Here is a 22,883-nt window from a genome sequence, read left to right on the forward strand (position 1 = left end):
GACTGCAGTATAGGTGACCAGAGGCCTATGTCATAATCACAAGATCACACTGCACTCAATCTTTGATGTTGCCTCTAGCTCTGGAGGGTTTGGGAGCACAGCTAGACCAAGCCAAGCTTGGGGAGCGTAGCTCAGCTCAGTGCGAAAAAGGAGGCTTTCTAAACTCCATCAATGTGGTGTCTAAATTCAAGCCTACAGTGGGGAAACATGTAGACAAGATAGACAACCGTGGCAACTGTTCCAGTTACTGATGCTCAGAACCGGTATTAGCTTCCCCACAACTCCGGTCTCCTAAATTGCAGTACAAGTATGTATCACTGTAATTAAGCATGGAAGAGTTACAGAGCTTCAAGGGGGCTTGGAAGCCATCTAGTTCAGTTCCACCAATTCCCAAGGATGGATTCCCTCTACAACCCCGACATGAATATCTGTAAATCAGATGCACTATATGATTTACCCACATGCCTGGTGATTGGTTAGCCAGCCTTTGCTCAGACACCTCCAGTGAGGTTAAAGCAGTGCACTACCTCCAGAGGCAACTCGTTCAGCCTTTGAATAGCTCCAATTGTTGGGGGGAGTGGTTTCCTTACCTCAAGCCAAAACTGGCCTCTTTTCTCCCTCCTGCCAAACAGAACAAATCTATTCCCTCCTCCATGTGACAGTCTTTCACGTTCTTAAAAATAACTATCACCCCCCACCTCCTAAGTTCTTTTCTCCAGACTGAATATCACCAGACCTTCGAGGGATCATTTTATGCCCTAATCTCAAAACCAATATAATTGTCCTTCTCTGGATGCTTTCTAGCTAATCGGTTTCCTTCCTAAAATGGCGTACTCACATTACAAGCAACCTTTATGTGTACTGAAATCTATTCTGCCGCCTTGTCTTGGTATGGAGGTGACTCATTTCTTGAGCACCATGCAAGCTGAATATGACAACAAAGGTGGGATAGCATTAAGCAAGGGCCTGAAAATCAATTTTACTTGAGATGCAAATGAGGACCAGCCTGTCTAAATGCAGAGAGGTTCACCACAAGGATGTTGACCACAAGATGAAGATTTATTTTGGCCACAGCAACCCATGAAACTATCATTAAGGTGTGGAGGGCTGATAAAATGGGTCTGGAGAGGAGAGTAACACACTGGGAAAAAAAATCTCATGCAGCATTGTACAGTAGGAAGAGCACTGAATCTGGAGTCAAGACTTGGGTTTCAAATCCTAGCTCTTATGCTTGAATGGGATAGATAATTGTGAAGACTTCACAGGGTATGTCTAAGGGAGTAGGAGAGGTTTGGGATTTGGCCTTGTGATTCTGGAAGGTCAGGGCCTGGAGCTGTGGGCATGCCCTTCCCCCTCTCTCTCAAATGTTAGAAGATAATGGACTTCCTGTGAGCTATTTGTTCTCTGCTCCAGGGAGGTCTCTCCCCCCACCCCCTTTCTTCTCCTAGACTTTCAGATGCCACCCCAGTAGTTGAGTTCTGATAGGGAAAACCTGAATGGACCGGATCAACCTTGGTCCTCTGTCTAGTTTTCACACCTAGACTGTAAGCCCACCTCCCAACCAATGGTGAGAAGGGATATAGGTGGGTAGGAATCTTTTCATTAAAAGTATAAATTAAGGCAAGTTCCCTTTTACCTCGCCTCCTCCATTATGGAGGTGTGCCCAAATCTTGCAATGTTTGTAAAATAAATTTACTTTGTTTCTCCTAAAGATGTCTCTCCTATTATTTGAAAAGTATGTCCCACACATGCTTATGATCTGTGTGACTTTGGGTTTCCTTTCCTTATCTGTAAAATGAAGAGATGGGGTGAGATTATATCTTTGATCCCATGACAGATCTTTGGAAGACTTGAGAAAGTATGATACTTAACCAGAAAAGTGATCATCAAATATGAATTGATTATTTAAATCGTTCTAATATCAGAATTTCTATTTGATTTATAAACATTAACTCGGACACCTTTATGCCAGCACGTATTTTGTCTAAAGTGAACCGTCCTTATTTATGAGTATACTGTGCTATGGTCTTATCCAATGGAAAAAGCAGATGGTGTATTTGAGGACAGGGAGAGAACAGATGCCCATGGTAGGGGACAGCATAAGAGCAGCCCTTGGCTGCTATAATTTGAGTTTGAATCTTTGCTGTATAGATTAGCTCTGAATTCGATTTCTTTTTCCTGTTTTGCACGCACTTAAAATATCTCAACTTTTTTTCACTTGAAAATTCAGTTTTTACCACCCCCCATTCAAAGTTTATGCCTTCAGGCTTGCCAGCAGGGCTTACGGTACTTACATTAAACTAAATTTAAGAGTAAAGGTGCTCCCGCTGCTAATGTTCTCAGATCAGAGGAAAGCAAAATGAAGGAACTGGCAGCTGAAACTTTAATAGTAGGAAACGTTGACTGAGAACTTGAAAAAAAAAATTTCCAGTTGATCTGGATGACAAAGAAGTCTTGTTCATCTCTATGTACAGTACTTTGAAATGACAAACTTGACTTTGTTGGATAATTATCTTTTGGAGTGTGTTTTTTCTGTTCTGTGTTTTAAAAAAATTGAACATAGGTAGGCATATTTTATGGGGTCAGTATTAATCCAAGTCCTGTGATGACGGGATGCGTAGACAAGTACTATCTCATTTGACTGATCCTCACAACATCCCTGGGAGGTAGAGACCGTTATAATCCCCATTTTACAGATGAGGAAACTGACGCAGAGATTAAGTGACTTACTCAGGATCACACAGTTAGTAAGGCTGGATTTGAATTTAAGTCTTCCTGATTCCATGCCCAGGGCTCTATCCACTACAGCACCAAGCTGCCCCAATTGCCCTTTCTCAATCTTCGTCCCCTAGGACCTCTCTCTAGTGTCAGACACTGTTGACCACAATTGAAATGTACCCCCTTCTCACCTCCACCTTTTAAAATCCCTACTTTCTTTCAAACCTCAGCCCAACCACTACAAAGCCCTTTCTGAACCTCTTAACTATTAGTGCTTCCCCCCCAAAATAAGTAATCTATTTTACATCTATATCATATCATCTATAAGTTCTCTCTCCCATACATGTTATCTCCCCCTATAGAAAGGAAGCTTCTTAAGGGCAGAGGCTGTTTTCCTTTTATCTAGTCCCCGGAACCTAGAATGGTGGGTGATACATAATTGGTGCTTAATAAATACTTTTCTGTTTATAGCTGATTAGGTTTTTTCATACTTTCTCCTCACAACACCAAAGCAGGTAGCACAATGCCTGACCCATAGCAGGCATTATACAAATGCTTATTCCCTTCTTCTACTCTCCTCAGCCTGTAGCTCACCCTGAGGTTACAAAAGCAGTTGGCATGGTGGCTTAAGTTCCTGTGGTCAGTCAGTGCAGTGTTGGATGAAAGCAGAGGGGCCCCTTTAGATGTTTCGCTGACATATTATTTTGTAGGGATGACATTGCCATGGGATACTTAAGGAAGACAAATTTGGTCCCCTTAGGTTTGGATTGTTTACAGGGTATGTATGGCCCAGATGAGACTTTGTGACCTGGGAAGGACACCACTGAATTCCCAAGGAGACCTTTTCCCTACACAAGTTTGTCTTTTTAACTCATTTATTGTAACTGTCAAAGAAGCAATTGGAGAAGAACGGACATAGCCATATATGAACCTGTCACAAGGAGAGAATTTTCTCATGGGGTTGGGGTGGGCTTGCTAGGATTCTGGGTTGCTTTCAGAGGGATGGTCTTTGCCTTTTGGGGTCCTGATCACACCAGCTGGATTGGAATTTAGGTTTTCTAACTCCAATGCACTCTCCCTATTCTACCTCACCTACTCCATCTCAAACTCAACCATTCTAAAACAGAATTTATTTTCCCCTTTTGTTGTTATTCAGTCATGTCTGACTCTTCATGACCCTATTTGGGATTTTCTTGGCAAAGATACTGGAATGCCTTGCCATTTTCTTCTCTAGCTCATTATACAGATGAGGAAACTGAGGTAAACAGTGTTAAGTGATTTGCCCAGGGTCACACAGCTAGTAAGTGTCTGAAGCCAGATTTGAACTCAGGAAGATGAGTACTCTATCCATTGTGCCACCTACCTGCCCCTAATCTATTCTAATCTAATCTATATTTCATCTGCTCTATTATCTATTATCTATATCTAATCTATTTCTAATTCTAATCTGTATTTCATATTGCATATGCAAATCATTTATCAAGTGGCCAAAAGCAAGAAATGGAAAGAAGAAGTGAGAAAGCAAGCAGCCCCAAATCCTCCCTAACCTGGACAGCTGAGTGTCTGCCACACGAATGCTTTCAGTACCAGTTGCTGTGATAGCATATGGGTCTCTGATAAGATCTCCACACTTTGAAACCCTTCATTAAAATAAACAATGTTTCTGCACTTTTCTCCTAGTTCACAATGACAACTTTGCCACCTGTGCAGATAGAATATTCAAAGCTTGCCCGCTTAACAAGAAAGAGGACAACATGTTCCCCAGCAGGCCTCACAAGGTAAGTGGCTCTGATCCTGGTGTTTGGGGGCTTTTTTGTTTCGTTTTGGTTTTTAATTTCTGTGATTCTTTGTCTCCTACAATTCCAGTGGGCATAGAGGGAGGGTGGTCCAGGAAGAGAAATAAGAGAAGAATTCATGGAGTGAAGTTTGTCCCAAGAGATTATGATATCCCAAACATTTTCCATCAGTTCCATAGATTAAGTATGTCCTTGAATGTACCCAGGTCATTTACTCCTATACTGGTCATAGTTAAGCTAAAGGTACACTATTGGTTTCTGTCTCAAAAGAAAGAGGTCTGATATTTACCACTCACAGTGGATTGGGTCTGAGTTAACACCAGAAATAATAGCTTTGGTGTCATTGGTGACCAGCCACGGACTGTCTGAGTAGGAAGGCTATCACAAAGACACTCAGAGAATATCAGAACTCAAAGGGATCTCCTCAGAGGTCATCTATCACAACACACACCTAGAGTACGACTCCCACCTGTAGCGTCTCCGACCTGCAGTCATCTAGGTCCTGCTTAAAGACCTTCAGTGACAGAGAACTCACTATTTCCAAAGACAGCCAGTTCCCTTTTTAGGTAGCTCTAAGTGTTCAGAAGTTGTTCTCCATATTGTCTCAAAGTTGCCTCATTGTAACTGTTACTCTAAGTTCTGTTCTTTAGATATAAACAGAAGTGTTCTATTTCTTCCATATACAACACTGCATCCTCTTTTAGATAAGCTCTAGTTTTTAAAAGAAATAATATTTTTTTAAATTTAAAAATAGAAATCACAGATCTGAAACAAACAAAAAACACCCTGAAAATAAACATGTGAAATGACTTCCATAGATGAGAAAATAGAGTCCTACTGTTAGCAACTTTTTACATTTAAAGGCCTCTTAGTGATTATATTATATTATAAAATATAGCATATTATATGTGATATATTATATGTGATATATTATATGTACATATTACATAAGATATTACTTATTAATCTATTATTATATTGTTTTCAGTTACATTACTAAAGCTTCAAAATTAATATTTGAAGGACAAAAAAGACTTTATGACTATCCTGTCCTTGAATACCATATTGGTTTAGAGTCTGGGCTCAACAGTTTTTCCCACCTTGAAAATTTTCAGTCCTACATAATAAAGACTTGAACACAGCTATTTATTCCAAAGGTTTAACTCAGTTTACTCAATTCTTTGTGCAAAACTGCTCATCCCCAGCGGACTCATCAATGTTCCTTTCCAGTACTTCTTCTCCTCTGGTTTCCATCTGTATATCTTGTTCATCTTTCTACTTGGCACTTTAGTTCTCTTTTAACTTTTTTTCTCTCATTTAAATTTAGGGCTCAATTGATAAAAATTAAAGATGAGACAGATAAGTATCTGGAACTGAAATGGAAAGGGTTGACAAAAGAAGAAGCAGCTGCGTAAGTGTAGCCTTTAAAAAGGCTTTCATATATAAAGTTTGTTTCTTTTGTCTTGATTCTCTGTTGAAATTTCCAGTTCCCCTATTCAGTATACCTTTTTTATGGGAACATGGCATTTAAAAATTAAACATCCATTAAATTATGATGAATCATTTCTACTGATCTTACATGTATCAAAGTCCTTTAATTTCGTGGCTCTCATAATTCTCGTATTTACCAAGGTATTATGATATCACATTTGCAATATTTTAGTTAAGGTTTTGTCATTAATTGCCTCTTAACCTTCTTTTTAAGGTGTTTTTACAGTCATGAAAAAAAAAAAACTTGTATTAGGAGAGCTTATTAGATCCATATTTTTTTCCTGGTACTTTTATCCTCTATTAATGTACCTCTTTGCTTCCAAATACTGACTTAAAAGACTAAGAGGACTAGAGAATGTATAATAATATAGCTGCCATTTATGTAGTTTTTTTAAAGGTTTACAAAGCCCTTAATGGACATTATCTCATTCGATCCTCACAATAGTGCTGTGAAGTAGGTACCAGAGGTAACATTATCCCCGTTTACCTGGTGAAGAAACTAATGATTCTACATGGAGTAGGTTTTAGTGTGTTTAAATTTTTAAAATGTGAAAATATACGCATAATTTTTTGGTGTGCCTGATCTGTGTATTTGATTATTTTTTTTAAAATCCTTGTTAGACTAGGAGAAACTGACAAAGACCTAGAATAGCATTTAAATAAGCATCGTTTTTTACCTGTAGCATCAATGGTTTTGTTGGAGTCTCTTATGATATTTCTTAGTGTTAGCTCTTAAATGAACTCATTTTTTAGGATCCCAGAATCAGAGAATGGAATTGAAAGGAGCTCTCCCCTCATATATAGATGTAGAAACTGAGACCCAGAGAATAAAAAAAAAAACATGACTCTTAATCTCTTTTACGTGACTCATTTGATAAAATAGTTTAATTTAATTTTGCTAAAATCTTTGAAGTTCTTAAAAATCACATTGAAATTGTATAACTGAAATAAGGAAATGTACCGTTACTGAAATAATGTGTTCAATTCAGTTAGGAGTATTTTGATACAAAGGGGGCAATGCTTTAGTCATTTTCATAATGTAATAAACATTTTGTACTAATTTCTGACCTAAGTCATTAGCATATCTAGCACCAAGTCATTAGCATCTCTAGAACCTCTTTTTATAAAACATGCTTGCTGGTGCTTTAATGGAGTAAAATCAGTGGGGTTAAAAATCTGAAAGAATTTGATTCTAAATTAATTTAGGAGACTTCATAACAAGTGAACTGTGCAATACTGGGTAAACTTGAAGTTGAAATGATCCTCTAAAACCTTGATTAAACCTGTTCACTGTTAAGAGCAAGTTTTCGGGGGTGATGGGAGGGGGATGGAGGGAAAGGAGGGGGAAAAAGGGAAGGGTAGGGGGCGGGTGGCCTATAAGAGACCTTTTTTAACAAAGTAAAAAGAAGGGGAGAGTATGAACATAAACTAGTGGTCACTTGCTTTCATGCTTCATTTGAGCTTCATACAATACAAATGTGTGATTATTTGCATAAATAATTAATAAATTGCATGCATAAAGTATGTATCAGTTCTTTGCCAGCACATATACCTGTGCATGCTGGCTGAAAATAAATACTGAATATTTAACTGCATCAATATGCATGCAGCGTAAGGGAGGATTACAAACAGGCCCTTCTTACATGATTTTTAAAAAATTTTCCTGACTTATAAAATTTTAAATTAACTTTTATAAAGTAACTATGCAATTCAGTATTTCGGTGTGTCTTATGCTGTGTCCTAATGGGGATTTGAGATAAATACAATTCTCATTCTAACTTGATGTCCTTGCCACTAACAAGTGGTAGAGAAGATTCATGTTTAATACATTATGATGCTGTAGCTATTTTTAAAGGCAAATGTTATGTGTATGTGGTGCTGGAGTTCTGGTTTAAAGGTAAAGAAAGCAAAATCTTTTTAAACAATTTATTTTGGATTTATCTAGTGCTTTATAATACTTAGCCAATGGTGCAGTGAACAGCTGCCCAAACCTTAGCAGAATGGGGTTGGCTCTCGTGTATGCAGGTCCATCGTTAGACAACCCACAAGGGGGTAAGGTGGGCATCTGCTGATCCCTGTGCCTTTGACATCAGGGCCAAAGCCTCACTGGGGTTTATTTCACTGGGTCTGAAAGATTGAATGGAAATGGATTCAATTCGTAGAAGACAGGAAGCTAGCTTTGTGAATAGAGAGTTGGTTTCAGAGTCAGAAAGATCTGGGTTCAAGTTATGTCTCTAACATCTTCTGGCTGTGTGACCCTAGCAATTCACTTCTCAGTGCTCCCAGGCAATTTTCACAGATAATCAGTTATAGAGCAAGTCCCATGCTGCATTGCTAGAAGGAGTTTCCTCACTAGGAGTTCCTTATCCCAATGAACTGATAGGTTTAAATCTTTATGGCCACCACCACCACCAATTAAATATATATATACATATGTGTGTGTTGTGTGTATGTATGTATGTATGTATATATATATATATATATATATATATATATATATATATATATATATATATACTTTCAATGGCGGGACACTGATCAACCAAGTACTTGTGGAAGAAATTATTTTAGAGACAGAGACTGAGAACCAGGAACGCTGAATTATCTTTCTTTTCATTGTTCATTTCTTTCATGTGGTAGCTAATAGAGGAAGGGAGACAATAGGAAATAAAAGGCTTTTAGCTAAAATAAAAACCAGGAGAAGCTTTATTTATGGAAACCTGAAGACTTAGAGAGTGATGATAAATCATTAGAACAAAGTTTCAACAAAAAGTTAAGTAAGTGAATGGGAAAAAAAATAAGATGCTCCCAGTAGAAAACTGAGTCAGAAGATGGGAGTTGGAGGAAGGGAAAGAAATAAGCTTTTATATATTAGCTACTGCCTGCCAGGCACCGTGATTAGAATTTTACAAATATTTTTTTTCATTTGATCCTTACAACAGCCGTGGGAGAGAAGTGCTACACATTTAATGGTTAAAGAAACTGAAGCAAACAGTGGTTAAGTGACTTGCCCAGGGTCACAGAGTCAGCAACTGTCTGAGGCAAGATTGGAACTGAGGTCTTTGTGACTCTGGGCCCAATGCTCTATCCACTGTGCCATGTGGTTGCCTCTACAATGCCCTATCCACTGTGCCACATAGTTGTCTCTAAAAGAGACAAAAAAGTAGAAATTTCTGCGAAGATCCTGGCATATTGAACAGAAAGTTGGCCTCAGAACCAGGAAGACGTAAGTTCCAATCTTGCTTTTGATATATACTGGTTGTACAACCTTGGGCAGGTCATTTAAACTCTTACTGGTTTTGACAGCTCACCAAAATGGTCAATGGAAGAGAAGATGCAAACCTGCATTGGCCATGGGAGCTCCATTATCCTGGAGTTCCTATACCAATGAGATCACAGGTCCAGAGCATATCATTTATTCAGCGCTCATCAAATATGCCCAATATACACAGAACCATGGTTCATAGGGAGGCTGAGTGGTACAGTGGGCAGCAAGATGGCACCATAGTGCACACATAGAACACTAAGCTGGAAACCAGGAAGACTCATCTTCCTGAGTTCAAATCCAGCCTCAGACACTTACTAGCTTGGGTGACCCTGGGCAAGTCACTTAACCCTGTTTACCTCAGTTTCTTCATCTGTAAAATGAGCTGAAGAAGGAAATGGCAAACCACTCCAGTATCTCTGCCAAGAAACCCCAAATGGGGTCATGAAGAGTCAGACATGACTGAAAAAATGACTGAACAGCAACAACAGAGAGTAGTACCTTGGAAAGATGACTGACTCTGGAGTCAGACTCAGGTTCATATCCTGCCTCAGATTCTACGTGATCTTGGGCATGTTGTTTGGCCTCAGTTTCCTCATCTCTAAAATGTGTGTGTGTGTGTGTGTGTGTGTGTGTGTGTACGTGTGTACACTGGCTCGCCTCTGAAGTCCTTTCCAGCTCTAAATTCACATAACTATTATGTTTTATAGGGGATATAACGATCAATAAGATGTGTGCCGGTCCTCAAGTATCGAATGCAGGTGTGGAAGAATTAATTTTTTAAAATCCTTAGTGAGGAAAGAGGAGGATATGCATCCTAGGAGTTGAGTTCCTAGATAATTTTCTCACAGCATCCTCCGTACCTATGCTTCAGTGGAAAGTGGGATTCCATGGCTGTGAACGCTCCCTTCACTAAGGCAGAGCACTCCCTCTTTAACTAAAATAGTTATTCTTGGCAAACTGCTGTGGCCCAATAATTCATCATCAGCCTCAGGCTAACCCTCCCAGGAGCCTTTGAACTTAGCTGGGCGAGGCCTCAGATGACCAAGATTCAGGCCTTTGCTCAGCGGCCTTGACTTGGCCATGCTCCAAGCCTCTCTGGCTTGGGTAGAACCTACGGGATCATAGGCTTGGGCTGACACAACTTCAGGGAACTCAGACTGAATGCTACCCCACCAGAAGGCATGAGAGTGTCACTGAAGGAAGTGGTCTTTAAATATGGTAGCGATTAAGTTTTTTAAACTTTAGCTACTTAACTAGGTGGTACGGCACATAAAGGGCCTGGGGTCAGGAAACTTGAGTTCAAATCCAGTCTCAGACACTTACTACCTGTGTGACTCTGGGCAAGTCACTTAAACCTGTTTGCCTCAATTTCTTCATTTGTAAAATAAGCTGGAGAACGCTATGTATCCTTTCACAATATGAAGCAATTAGCCCCCAGCTAGATGGCCATGCAGTATGGAGAGAACGCTGGGCCTAGAGTCAAGGAGACCTAAGTTCAAATCAAGCCTCAGACACTTACTGGCTGTGAGACCCTAGGAAAGTCACATAGCCTGTCTGCCTCAGTTCCTTCAACTGTAAAATAGGGATGATAATAGCACCCACCTGCCAGGGTCATTATGAGGATCTAGTGAAACGATATTTGCAGAGTGTTTAGCACAGTGCATGGCACATAGTAGATAATTAATAAATGTTTATTTCTTCCCGCACCAAAAAAAACCATATGAAAAACCCCAAGTAAAATGAGCTGAAGAAGGAAATAACAAACCACTCATATTCCTGGTAAGAAAACCCCAAATGGGGTCCCAAAGAGTCAAACACAAATGTCTGAACAGCGTCAACATTTAGAGAAAAAAGTAGGAATTCAAGGTTTAAAAATCAGGGCTCTGAAGGAAGGAGTTTGTTCTGATTCTTGTCATATTTAGGAAATGTTAAGGGTTATTATGACATATTACCACTGCCTGCTGATGTTACTGGAGTACTGGAGTGATGAGGGGAAGCCATAAAGAAGTTAGTGCTAAAAGTAGAAAAACTAAAAGTTTCATGAAAACGGTCCTTTTCTCCTCCATAGCCCTGATGGAATTGTTCAATTATAAAAGCCACCAGAGATCACAGGTCCAGACCATATTATTTATTCAGCATTCATCAAATATGTCCAATACACACAGAATCAAGGATCCTTCAAACAAGATAGGGGCCTGTAGACTATTGTGCTTTAATGCTGCCATAGACAGCAGTGGCTTTTCAGGCCATTACATTCAATTCTGTTTAATCGTCTTTTTTTCTCAGCATTTATGGGACTATACCAACATAAAAACCATAGCTATTGACATTTTGTGACTTTTTTCAGTCACGTTAAAACTTCGTAGAATTCTGGAGTTTGTCTTCAACATGCCGGAGAAATGGTCCTGTCACGTGTTGCCTGGCAGACACCTCACAGCCTCATGAGGTGCCCAATTCCATTTTTGCTCAGCTCTCATCCGTCTGATGTTTAACTGAAACCCGCTCCCCGTGACTCCCATTTCCGCCTTGTGTGACCAGATGTTATTTTTCCTTAAATATATGATTTTTAAAACATCCATTCTTAAGTAGATTTCTGCTACATGAGCTGTTTTAAGCAGTTTATGTACATATTTTGTATCTTTAATTTACATATTTATGTTCTAATAATTTTATTCTTTCATTTCATTTTTACATGACACTTCTTAGCTGTTCACTGGTTTATATTCTTCCTTACAACAACAGAAAATCTAATCATTTCAGCAAAATCAACCAACATAGTAACAGTGTCTGGCAGCTTTTTACAAAATCCTACATCTACAATCCCTACCTTTCTAATGAGAGGAAGAAGGCTGACAAATATGCTTTTAAAGAGCTTTTTTTCCTTCTGTTTTTGGTATTTTAGTATATTGCCTCTTTCTCATTAGAGGGTCAAATGTGAATTCTTTTGAAGGAAAACATGTTATCATTTAGTTAACACTCATTAATCCTGTTGGACCTTTTCCAACATTTGAACTATGACTTCATTATTTTAAATTATAAAAGTTTTTGCAAATTGCTTAAACTCTTTTGACAAACATTCAAAATAAGTCATATTTTTAGCATAAATCTGTAACTGGTTCATACATGTGAAAGAGGGGCAAATTTGTTCTCTTTGAGGTTTGGGTTTTTCAGCTTGCTGTCTGTATGTAAGCAATTAGGTTTAAAATATAACCTGTGATTTTGGCCCATTTTACAAATCTTCTGTAGACGATTTAGGATTTCTCTGCAATGACAGACTCCACCCCCCACCGATGTCGACCTTCTTTTATTCTTTCCCGTAAAGATTGAAAAACACTCATCCTTAAAAGACAAGTGATAGAAAACTCATCTCTAAGCCTATCCTCACCCCCAGGTGTCACAGCCCTGCTCTCTTTTCTGTACTGGAAATTGAAGACACTGTGATAGCCTAGGTCACCTTGAGACTGCTCAGCGTGGCATGGGCTGGTGGTGTTCCGCCTGGTGCTCTCGCCTTCCCACGGCCACTCTTGAGCTCTGTTGTTCTTTGGACTGTGTTCTGATTTGAGTCTTCTGGACACACACGATTAGGTGGATCCTGTCTCTACCGTAGGACCATCTCTTTACAGACACATAAAACGTTGGTTTGTGTGCTACTTAAGAGATTTCTTGCATAAGAAAATGAAAAAATGTTACTTTCTCACTTTCTATAATAAGTAGTGGAGAAATTTTCCTAATTGTTTACTTGGGCAGCTAGGTAGCTGGATAGAGTGGATAGAGTACTAGGCCTGGAGTCAGGAAGACTCCTTCTCCTGAGTTCAAATCCAATCTCACACACTTACTAGCCGGGTGACCGTGGGCAAGTCACTTAACCCTGTTTGCCTCAGTTTCCTTATCTGTAAAATGAGCCAGAGAAGGAAATGACAAACCACTCCAGTGTCTTTACCAAGAAAACCTTCCAAATGGGGTCACAGAATCGGACACAACTGAAAAATGACTAACCAAGCACCAATCCGTTCTCTATACGGCTGCCAAAGGGATTTTTCTTAAATATAGGTCTGACTATATGACTAGGTTCCTTAAGAAGCTGCGCCAGCTTTCCCGATCAAATAGGAAGTCCTTTGTTTAGTCCTTTGTTCAGTCCTCTACTGCTTTGGTTAAAACTCTTCAGCTTAACCCCTTTCCTTGTCTTCTTACATTCTACTCCCCTCAATGAATTCCAGTGTTCTATGGATCAGTCCACTAGCTGTTCCTTGCACATGATACTGTGTCTCCCACCCCTTCACCTTTTTCACTGGCCATCCCCCATGTCGGGGATGCTCTCCCTCCCCACGTTCCTCCTCGTCCCTGGCTTCCTTCAAGACTCAGATCAAACGCTATCTTCTGCTAGAGATATTTGTCCAGTTCCCCCAGACTCAGACCTTTGCTAGCTGGGTGCCACTGGGTTAGTCATTTAACTTTTATCTGCCTCAATTTTCTCATCTGTAAAATGGGGATAATACCAATATCCCCTTCCCAAGACTGCTGTGAGGATTAAATGACATAAGATTCATATTGGGCTGTTATAGCCTTTCTCCTTACGGCTAGCTACCATTGATGATAGTATCTTGTTGTTGTTATTGTTCAGTTTTCTTGGCAAAGATACTGGACTGGTTTGCCATTTCCTTCTCCAACTCATTTAACAGATGAGGAAACTGAGTCAAACATCATTAAGTGACTTTCCCAGGGTCACACAGCTAGTAAGTGTCTGAGGCCAGATTTGCACTCAGGTCTTCCTGACTCCAGGCCCAGCTCTCTATCCCCTGTGCCCTCTAGCACACGTATCTTGATTATACCTGTTTAAATATACATGCTCACCCCTCCATTGATATATATGAGCTCCTGAATGGCAGGAGGCCTATTTTTAGTGTGTGTCCCTGGAGCTTTGCACAGTGCCTGGCACATAGGAAGCACTTAATGCTTGTTAATTGACTGAAAAAATAAGCTTGATCACCTGGCTCAGAATAGCCCAGTCAGGTCCATTTCGAACTCTTCATACTTTGTGTTGATTTACAAAGGTGATCTTGAGACCATGTAGAGAAGTGGATGGAATCCCTCACTTAGACCCCGAGTTGCATCCCTGTTCTAGCCACTTGGGAGCTGCATGAACATACAAAAGCCTTTTAGTACCTCAGATCCTCAGTTTCTTCACCTGTGAAAGAGGGATCATAATATTTGCATCACTTCTCTCACAGGGATATTGTAAAAATCAATTGAAATAATACATACAAAGCATTTTTATAAACCTTGAAGCATTGTAATGTCAATGAAAGTGGATCTATGACTCCTTGAGAGGATTGCACTAATGTGGGTAGTCCCCCCAAGGGTGACCATCACCACCCGGCCATTTCCTCATCTTTGAGGTAGGCCTACTTCAATATTTCTTGATATTGCATGATGAGGAGTAAGATTGCTCTCTCTGCTAAATTAGTTCATCTTCTTTTCAGGAAGGTATCTCTCTTTTGGGCAGCTAGATGACATAGTGGATTGAGAGCTGGGCCTGGAGTTAGGAAGACCTGAGTTCAAATCCAGCCTCAGACACTTATTAGCTGGGTGACCCTGGGTAAGTCACAACCCGGTTGGCCTCAGTTTCCTCATCTGTAACATGAGCTGAAGAAGGAAATGGCAAAACTACTTTAATATCTTTGCCAAGAAAACCCCAAATCGGATCACAGAGAGTCAGGCATAACTTAAAATGACTAAGCAATAAACAAACAAACACATCTCTCCTTTGCTCCACTTCTTGGATGAAACTTTTTGTGGTAATCCATTTCAGAGCTATTCACGCTTGTTCTGCGCCTATCTATTGTTGTTTTGTTGACCCACAACCTGAATCCCTTGGAGAATATAGCATCCCCTAGCTTGTATCTGTGAGGCATTAACAGCAAAATAATACAGATGTTAAAAAAGATGAGCCTTGAGGGGGTGGAGCCAAGATGGCGGCTGGAAAGCAGGGACCAGCCTGAGCTCCCTGCCGAGCCCCTCCAAAAACCTATAAAAAATGGCTCTGAACCAATTCTAGAACGGCAGAACCCACGGAACAGCAGAGGGAAGCAGGGCTCCAGCCCAGGACAGCCTGGATGGTCTCTGGGTGAGGTCTATCCCGCACGGAGCTGGGAGCAGGGAACGGAGTGGAGCAGAGCCCAGCCTGAGCGACTTGGACCATCCAGACCAGAAGCCGGGTGGAGGGGGCCCTAGCACCCTGAATCAGTGAGCTGCGGCAGTTACGAGACTTCTCAACCCACAAACACCAAAGACTGCTGAGAAGGTTAGTGGGAAAAGCTGCGGGAGTGGAAGGAGTTCGAGGTTCGGCTTCCAGCCCTGGGGGCAGCGGAGGTGGGGCAGCTACAGCTGCTGCTGCTTCCGGCTCCAGGCCCACCTGGTGGGAGGAATTAAGTGGCGGATCAGAGCAGGGGTGCACAGCCTGCCGAAGATCTGAGCCCAGTTCAGGTTGGGGGTCCTTGGGGAAGGAGCAGTGCTGGTGCGGCAGAGCTGGCACCTCCCCCCCAAACGTGGAACATAGAACTCTGTAGTCTACAAGCAGTCATACCCCACTGAAAAACTCAAAGGTCAAGTTAGTTGGCTGGGATTATGGCCAGGCAGCGAAAACGCACCGAGATTCAGTCTCAGACTCTGCATTCTTTCTTTGCTGACAAAGAAGACCAAAACATACAGACAGAAGAAATTAATAAAGTCAAAGAGCCTACAACAGAAACCTCCAAGAAAAACAGGAACTGGTCCCAGGCCATGGAAGAGCTCAAAAAGGATTTGGAAAAGCAAGTTAGAGAAGTAGAGGAAAAATTGGGAAGAGAAATGAGAAGGATGCGAGAAAACCATGAAAAACAGGTCAATGACTTGCTAAAGGAGACCCAAAAAAATACTGAAAAATACACTGAAGAAAACAACACCTTAAAAAACAGATTAACTCAAATGGGAAAAGAGCTCCAAAAAGCCAATGAGGAGAAGAATGCCTTGAAAGGCAGAATTAGCCAAATGGAAAAGGAGGTCCAAAAGACCACTGAAGAAAATACTACTTTAAAAATTAGATTGGAGCAAGTAGAAGCTAGTGACTTTGTGAGAAACCAGGATATTATAAAACAGAACCAAAGGAATGAAAAAATGGAAGACAATGTGAAATATCTCCTTGCAAAAACCACTGACCTGGAAAATAGATCCAGGAGAGATAATTTAAAAATAATTGGACTACCTGAAAGCCATGATCAAAAAAAGAGCCTAGATATCATCTTTCAAGAAATTATGAAGGAGAACTGCCCTGATATTCTAGAGCCACGGGGCAAAATAGAAATTGAAAGAATCCATCGATCACCTCCTCAAATAGATCCAAAAAAGAAATCTCCTAGGAATATTGTCGCCAAATTCCAGAGCTCCCAGATCAAGGAGAAAATACTGCAAGCAGCCAGAAAGAAACAATTTGAGTATTGTGGAAACCCAATCAGAATAACCCAGGATCTGGCAGCTTCTACATTAAGAGATCGAAGGGCTTGGAATGCGATATTCCGGAGGTCAATGGAGCTAGGATTAAAACCTAGAATCACCTATCCAGCAAAACTGAGTATCATGCTCCAAGGCAAAATATGGATTTTCAATAAAATAGAGGACTTTCAAGCTTTCTCAGTGAAAAGACCAGAACTGAATAGAAAATTTGACGTTCAAACATAAGAATCAAGAGAAGCATGAAAAGGTAATCAAGAAACAGAAATTGCAAGGGTCTTACTAAAGTTGAACTGTTTTGTTTACATTCCTACATGGAAAGAGGACATGGATGATTTATGAGACCTCAGTATTAGGGTAGCTGAAGGGAATATGCATATATATATATATATATATATATATATGTTTATGTATATATATAAGTGAATGTGTATGTATGTATATATCTATGTGTATATATATGTGTGACACAGGGTGAGTTAAAGATGAAGGGAAGATATCTAAAAGAAATAAAATGAAATTAAGGGATGAGAGAGCATCATACTGAGAGAGGGAGATAGAGAGAGATAGAATGGGGTGGATTATCTCACATAAAGGTGGCAAGAGGAAGCAGTTCTGTGGGAGGAGGGGAGAGGGCAGGTGAGGGGGGAACGAGTGAACCTTGCGCTCATCAGATTTGGCCTGAGGAGGGAATACCATACATACTCAGTTGTGTATCTTACCCCACAGGAAAGAAGAGGGAGGAAGAAAAAAAAATAAAAGGGGGGGGATGATGGAGGGGAGGGCTGACGGGGGTGAAGGTAATCAAAAACAAACACTTTGGAAAGGGGACAGGGTCAAGGGAGAAAATTCAATAAAGCGGGATGGGTTGGGAAGGAGCAAAATGTAGTTAGTCTTTCACAACATGAGTATTATGGAAGGGTTATACATAATGATACACATGTGGCCTAGGTTGAATTGCTCGACTTCTTAGGGAGGGTGGGTGGGAAGGGAAGAGGGGAGAGAATTTGGAACTCAAAGTTTTAAAATCAGATGTTCAAAAACAAACAAAAAAAAGTTTTTGCATGCAATTAAAAAATAAGATACACAGGCAATGGGGCGTACAAGAAAGGAAGGGAAAAGGAGATGAGAGGGGAGGGGGGTGATAGAGGGGAGGGCTGACTGGGGAACAGGGCAACCAGAATATACGCCATCTTGGAGTGGGGGGGAGGGTAGAAATGGGGAGAAAATTTGTAATTCAAACTATTGTGAAAATCAGTGCTGAAAACTAAATATGTCAAATAAATAAATTTAAATTAAAAAAATGTATAAACAAAAAAAAAAGTTGAGACCAAGTACAGAGAAATTGATTCAGAGTATCGGGTGGGGGGTGGGGATCCCCTTCTTGCTCCCAATCCCTCATGGAACATGCCCAGATATGCTTTTCCTAGTTCTCAACGACTGCAGGGACCTGCTTCTGATTATGTATGACTTAGCAATTAAAAGCTTGCATTGTGAGATGGCAAAAAATCTCATTATAGTATGGAAAACTAGGGGAACTGATGATGGGCAGGGGGTGGTGGGGGGTGGGAGATGGGCAGGGGGTTTCAAAGGGAGCAGTAGCACCCTCAGTTCTCCCCATCTGGCTACAAATCATGTAAGATGTGTGCTTCAGGCATGTGCTCAAAACTACATGGAGGCTGAGACGGGGGAATGGACTGCCCTCCACCACTGCCCTCCCACCCAACTCTCTGGACCCAGCTTGAAACAGTCCTGCGTAATTCACAAGTGGGTAGGAAGAGACACGTAGTTGAGGGTCCTGACTTCTCCTTTCTGTGCATCTACTGAGCTATCAGCTACTCTGGCTCTGCACCCAATAAAGGAACTCTTTCAACATCTCACACTTCAAGCCTCACAAAAATGAGTCATAAGTGGTCAGAAGCAATTCCCAGAACAGTCATAGTCTACAGAACCAGGAAGGGCATTTCTTAGTATGTTCCATTGGGGAGGTGGGATGGAAGGTTCCCAACACAAGAATCCAACTCTGGAAATTCATATTGATTCCCTCACCAAAAGAGTTAGCATGGGAGGCAGAGTAGAGTACTAGATGTGAGCATTCATTCATTCCTTCACAAAATAAACATTTATTAAGCACCTACTCCGTGCCAAGCATTATGCTAAGCACTGGGGATACAAAAAGAGGCAAAAGACTGTCCCTTACCTCAAAGTACTTACAATCCAAAGGGGGAAACAACATGCACACAAATATACACAAGCAAGCTATGGACCAGATAAATAGGAAATAGTTAAAATAAGGAAGGCACTAGAAATAAGAGGGGTTAGGGAAGGCTTCCTGTAAAAGATGGGACTTAAAGGAAGTCAGGGAGATTAGTAATTGGATTGGAGGACTGAGTTCTAGGCGTGGGGGACAGCCGGAGAGGATGAGGAAGATTATGGTTTCAATCCTGTCTATGATATTTATGAGCTCCATGACCATTGGCAAATCATCTAAATGCGTTGAACCTTATTTTCTCATATGTAAAATGGGCACACTTCCTAAAGCTAGCTTCCCAGTTCATAGGATTACTTTTAGGCTCAGATGAGATCATAAACACAACTGCCTTGCAAACTTTAAAGTGCTGTTTATTCACTTGGGACTACTTAGCCTGGATTTCTGTCCAATTTCTCCAGTCCTGGCTTTATAGAGGCCAAAGTTCTCTCACAGTGCAAAGCCCGTGGAGATCAGAGGTAGAGTTTCCATGTGTGAGGAACATTACAAAGGACCAGTTTGGCTGGATTGTAGAGATTATGAAGGGAAATAAAATATAATAAGGCTGACAGGAAGGTTGGGCACAGGTTGTGAATAGTTTTAAGTGCCAAATATAGGAGTTTCTATTTGATTCACTCAGTCATTTAACACACGCTAATTAAGTGTTCCAGGCACTGTACTAAGGTCTGGGAACAGAAATACAAGGAAAAAGAAAGACAGTTCCTGCCTCCTAGATTCTAATGGAGGAAGACAACATGTAAAAGGATGATGGAAAAGGGGATGAAGAGGAGGGAGGTGGGTGTGGGGCATGGTGGAGAAGTCTATAGCACAGCCTGGTGAGAAATGAAGAAATTGCTGGCTTGGGCACCCTCTTGGAATTGAAGTTCTGGGAGGATTCATCCAATCAGAGGCAGTGGACTACGAGACTGAGGACACCTCTAAAGTGCAAATTCCTGGGCTGAAGTGGTCATGCAGGATGAGGAATTTTCTGGGGCAGGATAGAGGAGTCTGGTTTCAAGATTCAAGACACAACAGAAAGGCACTGGAGTTTATTGAATAGAAGAGGTACATGATCAGATCCACCTTTAGAAAAACAATTTTGGCAGCTGTGTGCATTTATAGATTGAAGTGGGGAGAGATTAGGCAGAAAGACCCATTAGAAGGTTACTGCCAAAGCCTAGGCTAGGGTTGATGAGGACCTGAACTAGGGTGGTGGTTATATGAATATAAAGAAGAAAATAGAATGGAGAGATGTTGTAGATAGAGTTAACAAGATTTAGCAACTGATTCTGTATATGGAGTGAATGAGAGTAAGGCATCAAGAATGACATCAAAGTTGCAAACCTGGGTGATGGGGAAGATGATGGTGCATGAATAGAAGTTTGGAAGAAGGTAGATTTTGGGGCAAAGGCAACCAGTTCTGTTTTGGACATGTTGAGATTGAGATGCTTAGGAGTTGTACGACCTTAGGTGAATCACTTAACCTCTCTGAGATTCAGTCCTGATTTCCTTTTTATTCTCCTGAAGCCCAAGCATAATTCTAAAAAAAAAAAAAAAAAAAAAAAAAGATGAGCCTTCATCTCAGGGAGAAATGTTGGGTCATTCAAAGCATTATACAGTTTCCCCCAAATACTCCAGCTTTCTCTCTTCCAGTTTAACATCTAATTTTTTTATATGTGTATGTTAGTAAGATCACATCACTGCACTATTCAAATAACTTTCAGTGTCTTAGGATCACATATTTAGTGTTAGAAGGCACCTTGGAAGGCATCTAGTCTAACAGCCTCATTTAATATTATGATGATGGTGACGGTGGTGATGGTGGTGATAGTGACGGTGGTGGTGATGGTGATGATGATGGTGGTGATGATGATGGTGGTGGTGATGATGGTGGTGACGGTGATGATGGTGATAACTGATATTTATATAATGCTTTTGTCAAGGGCCTTACAAATATTTACCCATTTAATCCTCACAATAGCTATGGGAGGTAGGCATGATCTATCCCCATTTTCCATATGAGTGCACTAAGGCAGCATAGGTTAAATGACTAGCCTAGGGGCACACAGCTAGTAAGTGTCTGAGTCCAGATTTGAATTCAGTTCTTCCTGACTCCAGTTCCAGCATTCTAACTTCTATGACACTTAGATGCCGAGAAGTTAAATAACTCATGCCCAAGGTCACAAGGTGGTATGTGATGTCGGGCAAAGCCAGGATTTGAATCTATATCTTCTAACTCCAAAAGCAGCATTTATTTTCTTTACATCAAATATAAATTCCTGGTTTCCTGGCATCCAAGAGCCTCCAAAGTCAGGTTCTAACTTAACTCTGTTTAGGCTTCAGTCATATTACTACCACTCATATGCTCCACCTTTCAGCCAAGATAGCCTTCCTTCCTCCCATGTCCTCATCAGCCCCTCCCCTGACTCTCTGCCTTGCTAGGGCTATCCCTCCCATGTCTAAAACAGACTCCTGCTCCCCACATCTCCCTTTCCCCCAGGAAGCCTTTCTTTTCCATCAAAGCTCAGATAGAACTTGTATGAAGGCCTTCCCTGACCCACCCGGATGAAAGTGTTTCTCGCCTTTTAGATTTTTCCTAGTGCCTTTACTGGACTCTCCTTTCAGCCTACCTTGCTTTCTCCTGGCAGACTTATTTGTATACATGTTAGTCCCTCCCTCCTCATTAGATTGCAAACCCCAGGAGAGCAAGGTCTTGGTATATCTATTGTTGTATCCCCAGAACCTAGCATCGCACATTCCACAAAATAAGCACTTGATTTTTTTAAAGAACTTAAAATAGATGCCTGATGAATGGTATTGAATAAATATTTTCTGAGCGAATTAATCTTATATTATTCAACATACGTGATCCTACATAAAATTAAATCCTAACCCCTATACCTAACCAAATAATCTTAGTTTTTAAGATTATTTTCTAGTGATACTTCAACAGATTTACAAAAGATTTTTTGGTTGAAAGCTTTAAAATGTAACAAGACATGTTTATACATAGCAAGTTTCTAAGACCAGCATTTTTTAACATTATACTGTATTTTAATTTATTTTTTAAACATTTCCCAATTATATTTTAATCTAGTTCTGGTCTGCAGGGAAATTTAACACTTCTGCTTTACATCATTGTCAACATGTACATTAAAAGCTCAAATTGTGACTGTTTTATTGAATGATTACATTATCAATTAATGATACTACAAATCTTTCACAATTTCTTTTCAACTGGTATTCCTCAAAGTGGGTGCTCATGCACTGATTATAATTACCAGCCACTTTTACCTGTCTTTACTCCTAGACCAACTTCCTGACAGCTGATTTCCCTTTAAAAACATTTATTTACTTATTGTTTTCTGCATTCACTTTCATAAGATTTTGAGTTTTAAATTTTCTCCCTCTCCATCCCCTCCCCCCTCCCCAAGATGGCGTGCAATCTGATATAGGCCATACATTGACAATCATATTAAATATATTTCCACATTAGTAAGACCAGCATTGAATGTAAGCACCCTTAGGGCTTTCTTTTTCTCTCTGTATCTCTGGTGCCCAAGGCAGCCCAGGTGGTCACTGGGAAGGGTCTATTGCATGGTGCTGGGAGCGAAGCACAGCCCAGCTGTGGGCCAAGCCAGGACAAACCAGACAGGGAGTTGGGCATAGCAGGCCTAAGGGCCATGAATCATTGAGCTGTGGCAGTTACCACAAATGCCAAATCTCAACCCACAAATGCCAAAGACCACAGAGCAGGTTAGTGGGAAAACTGTTGGATAGGGGTGAAAGCGGTACAGCCCCAGCCCTAGGTGTGGTGGAAATAGCACAGCAGTGGCAGCGGCAGCAGCAGGAAGGGCCAGCGGCTGCTTCCAGAGCT

General features: G+C 40.7%; 1 protein-coding gene across 1 annotated transcript in view; it reads left to right on the top strand.

The window, feature by feature from the left end:
• The first annotated feature begins 4,404 nt into the window (after positions 1–4,404).
• The window catches only part of TTC29 (tetratricopeptide repeat domain 29), a 168,909-nt gene continuing 150,430 nt past the window's right edge, over positions 4,405–22,883 (top strand). The window contains exons 1-2 of the mRNA XM_036764998.1: positions 4,405–4,496; positions 5,842–5,925. Coding sequence (XP_036620893.1) covers positions 4,405–4,496; positions 5,842–5,925 — 176 coding nt within the window. The remainder of the gene's footprint in view (positions 4,497–5,841; positions 5,926–22,883) is intronic.

The sequence above is a fragment of the Trichosurus vulpecula genome, chromosome 6 (assembly GCF_011100635.1).
Source record: "Trichosurus vulpecula isolate mTriVul1 chromosome 6, mTriVul1.pri, whole genome shotgun sequence".
Lineage (NCBI taxonomy): Eukaryota > Metazoa > Chordata > Mammalia > Diprotodontia > Phalangeridae > Trichosurus > Trichosurus vulpecula.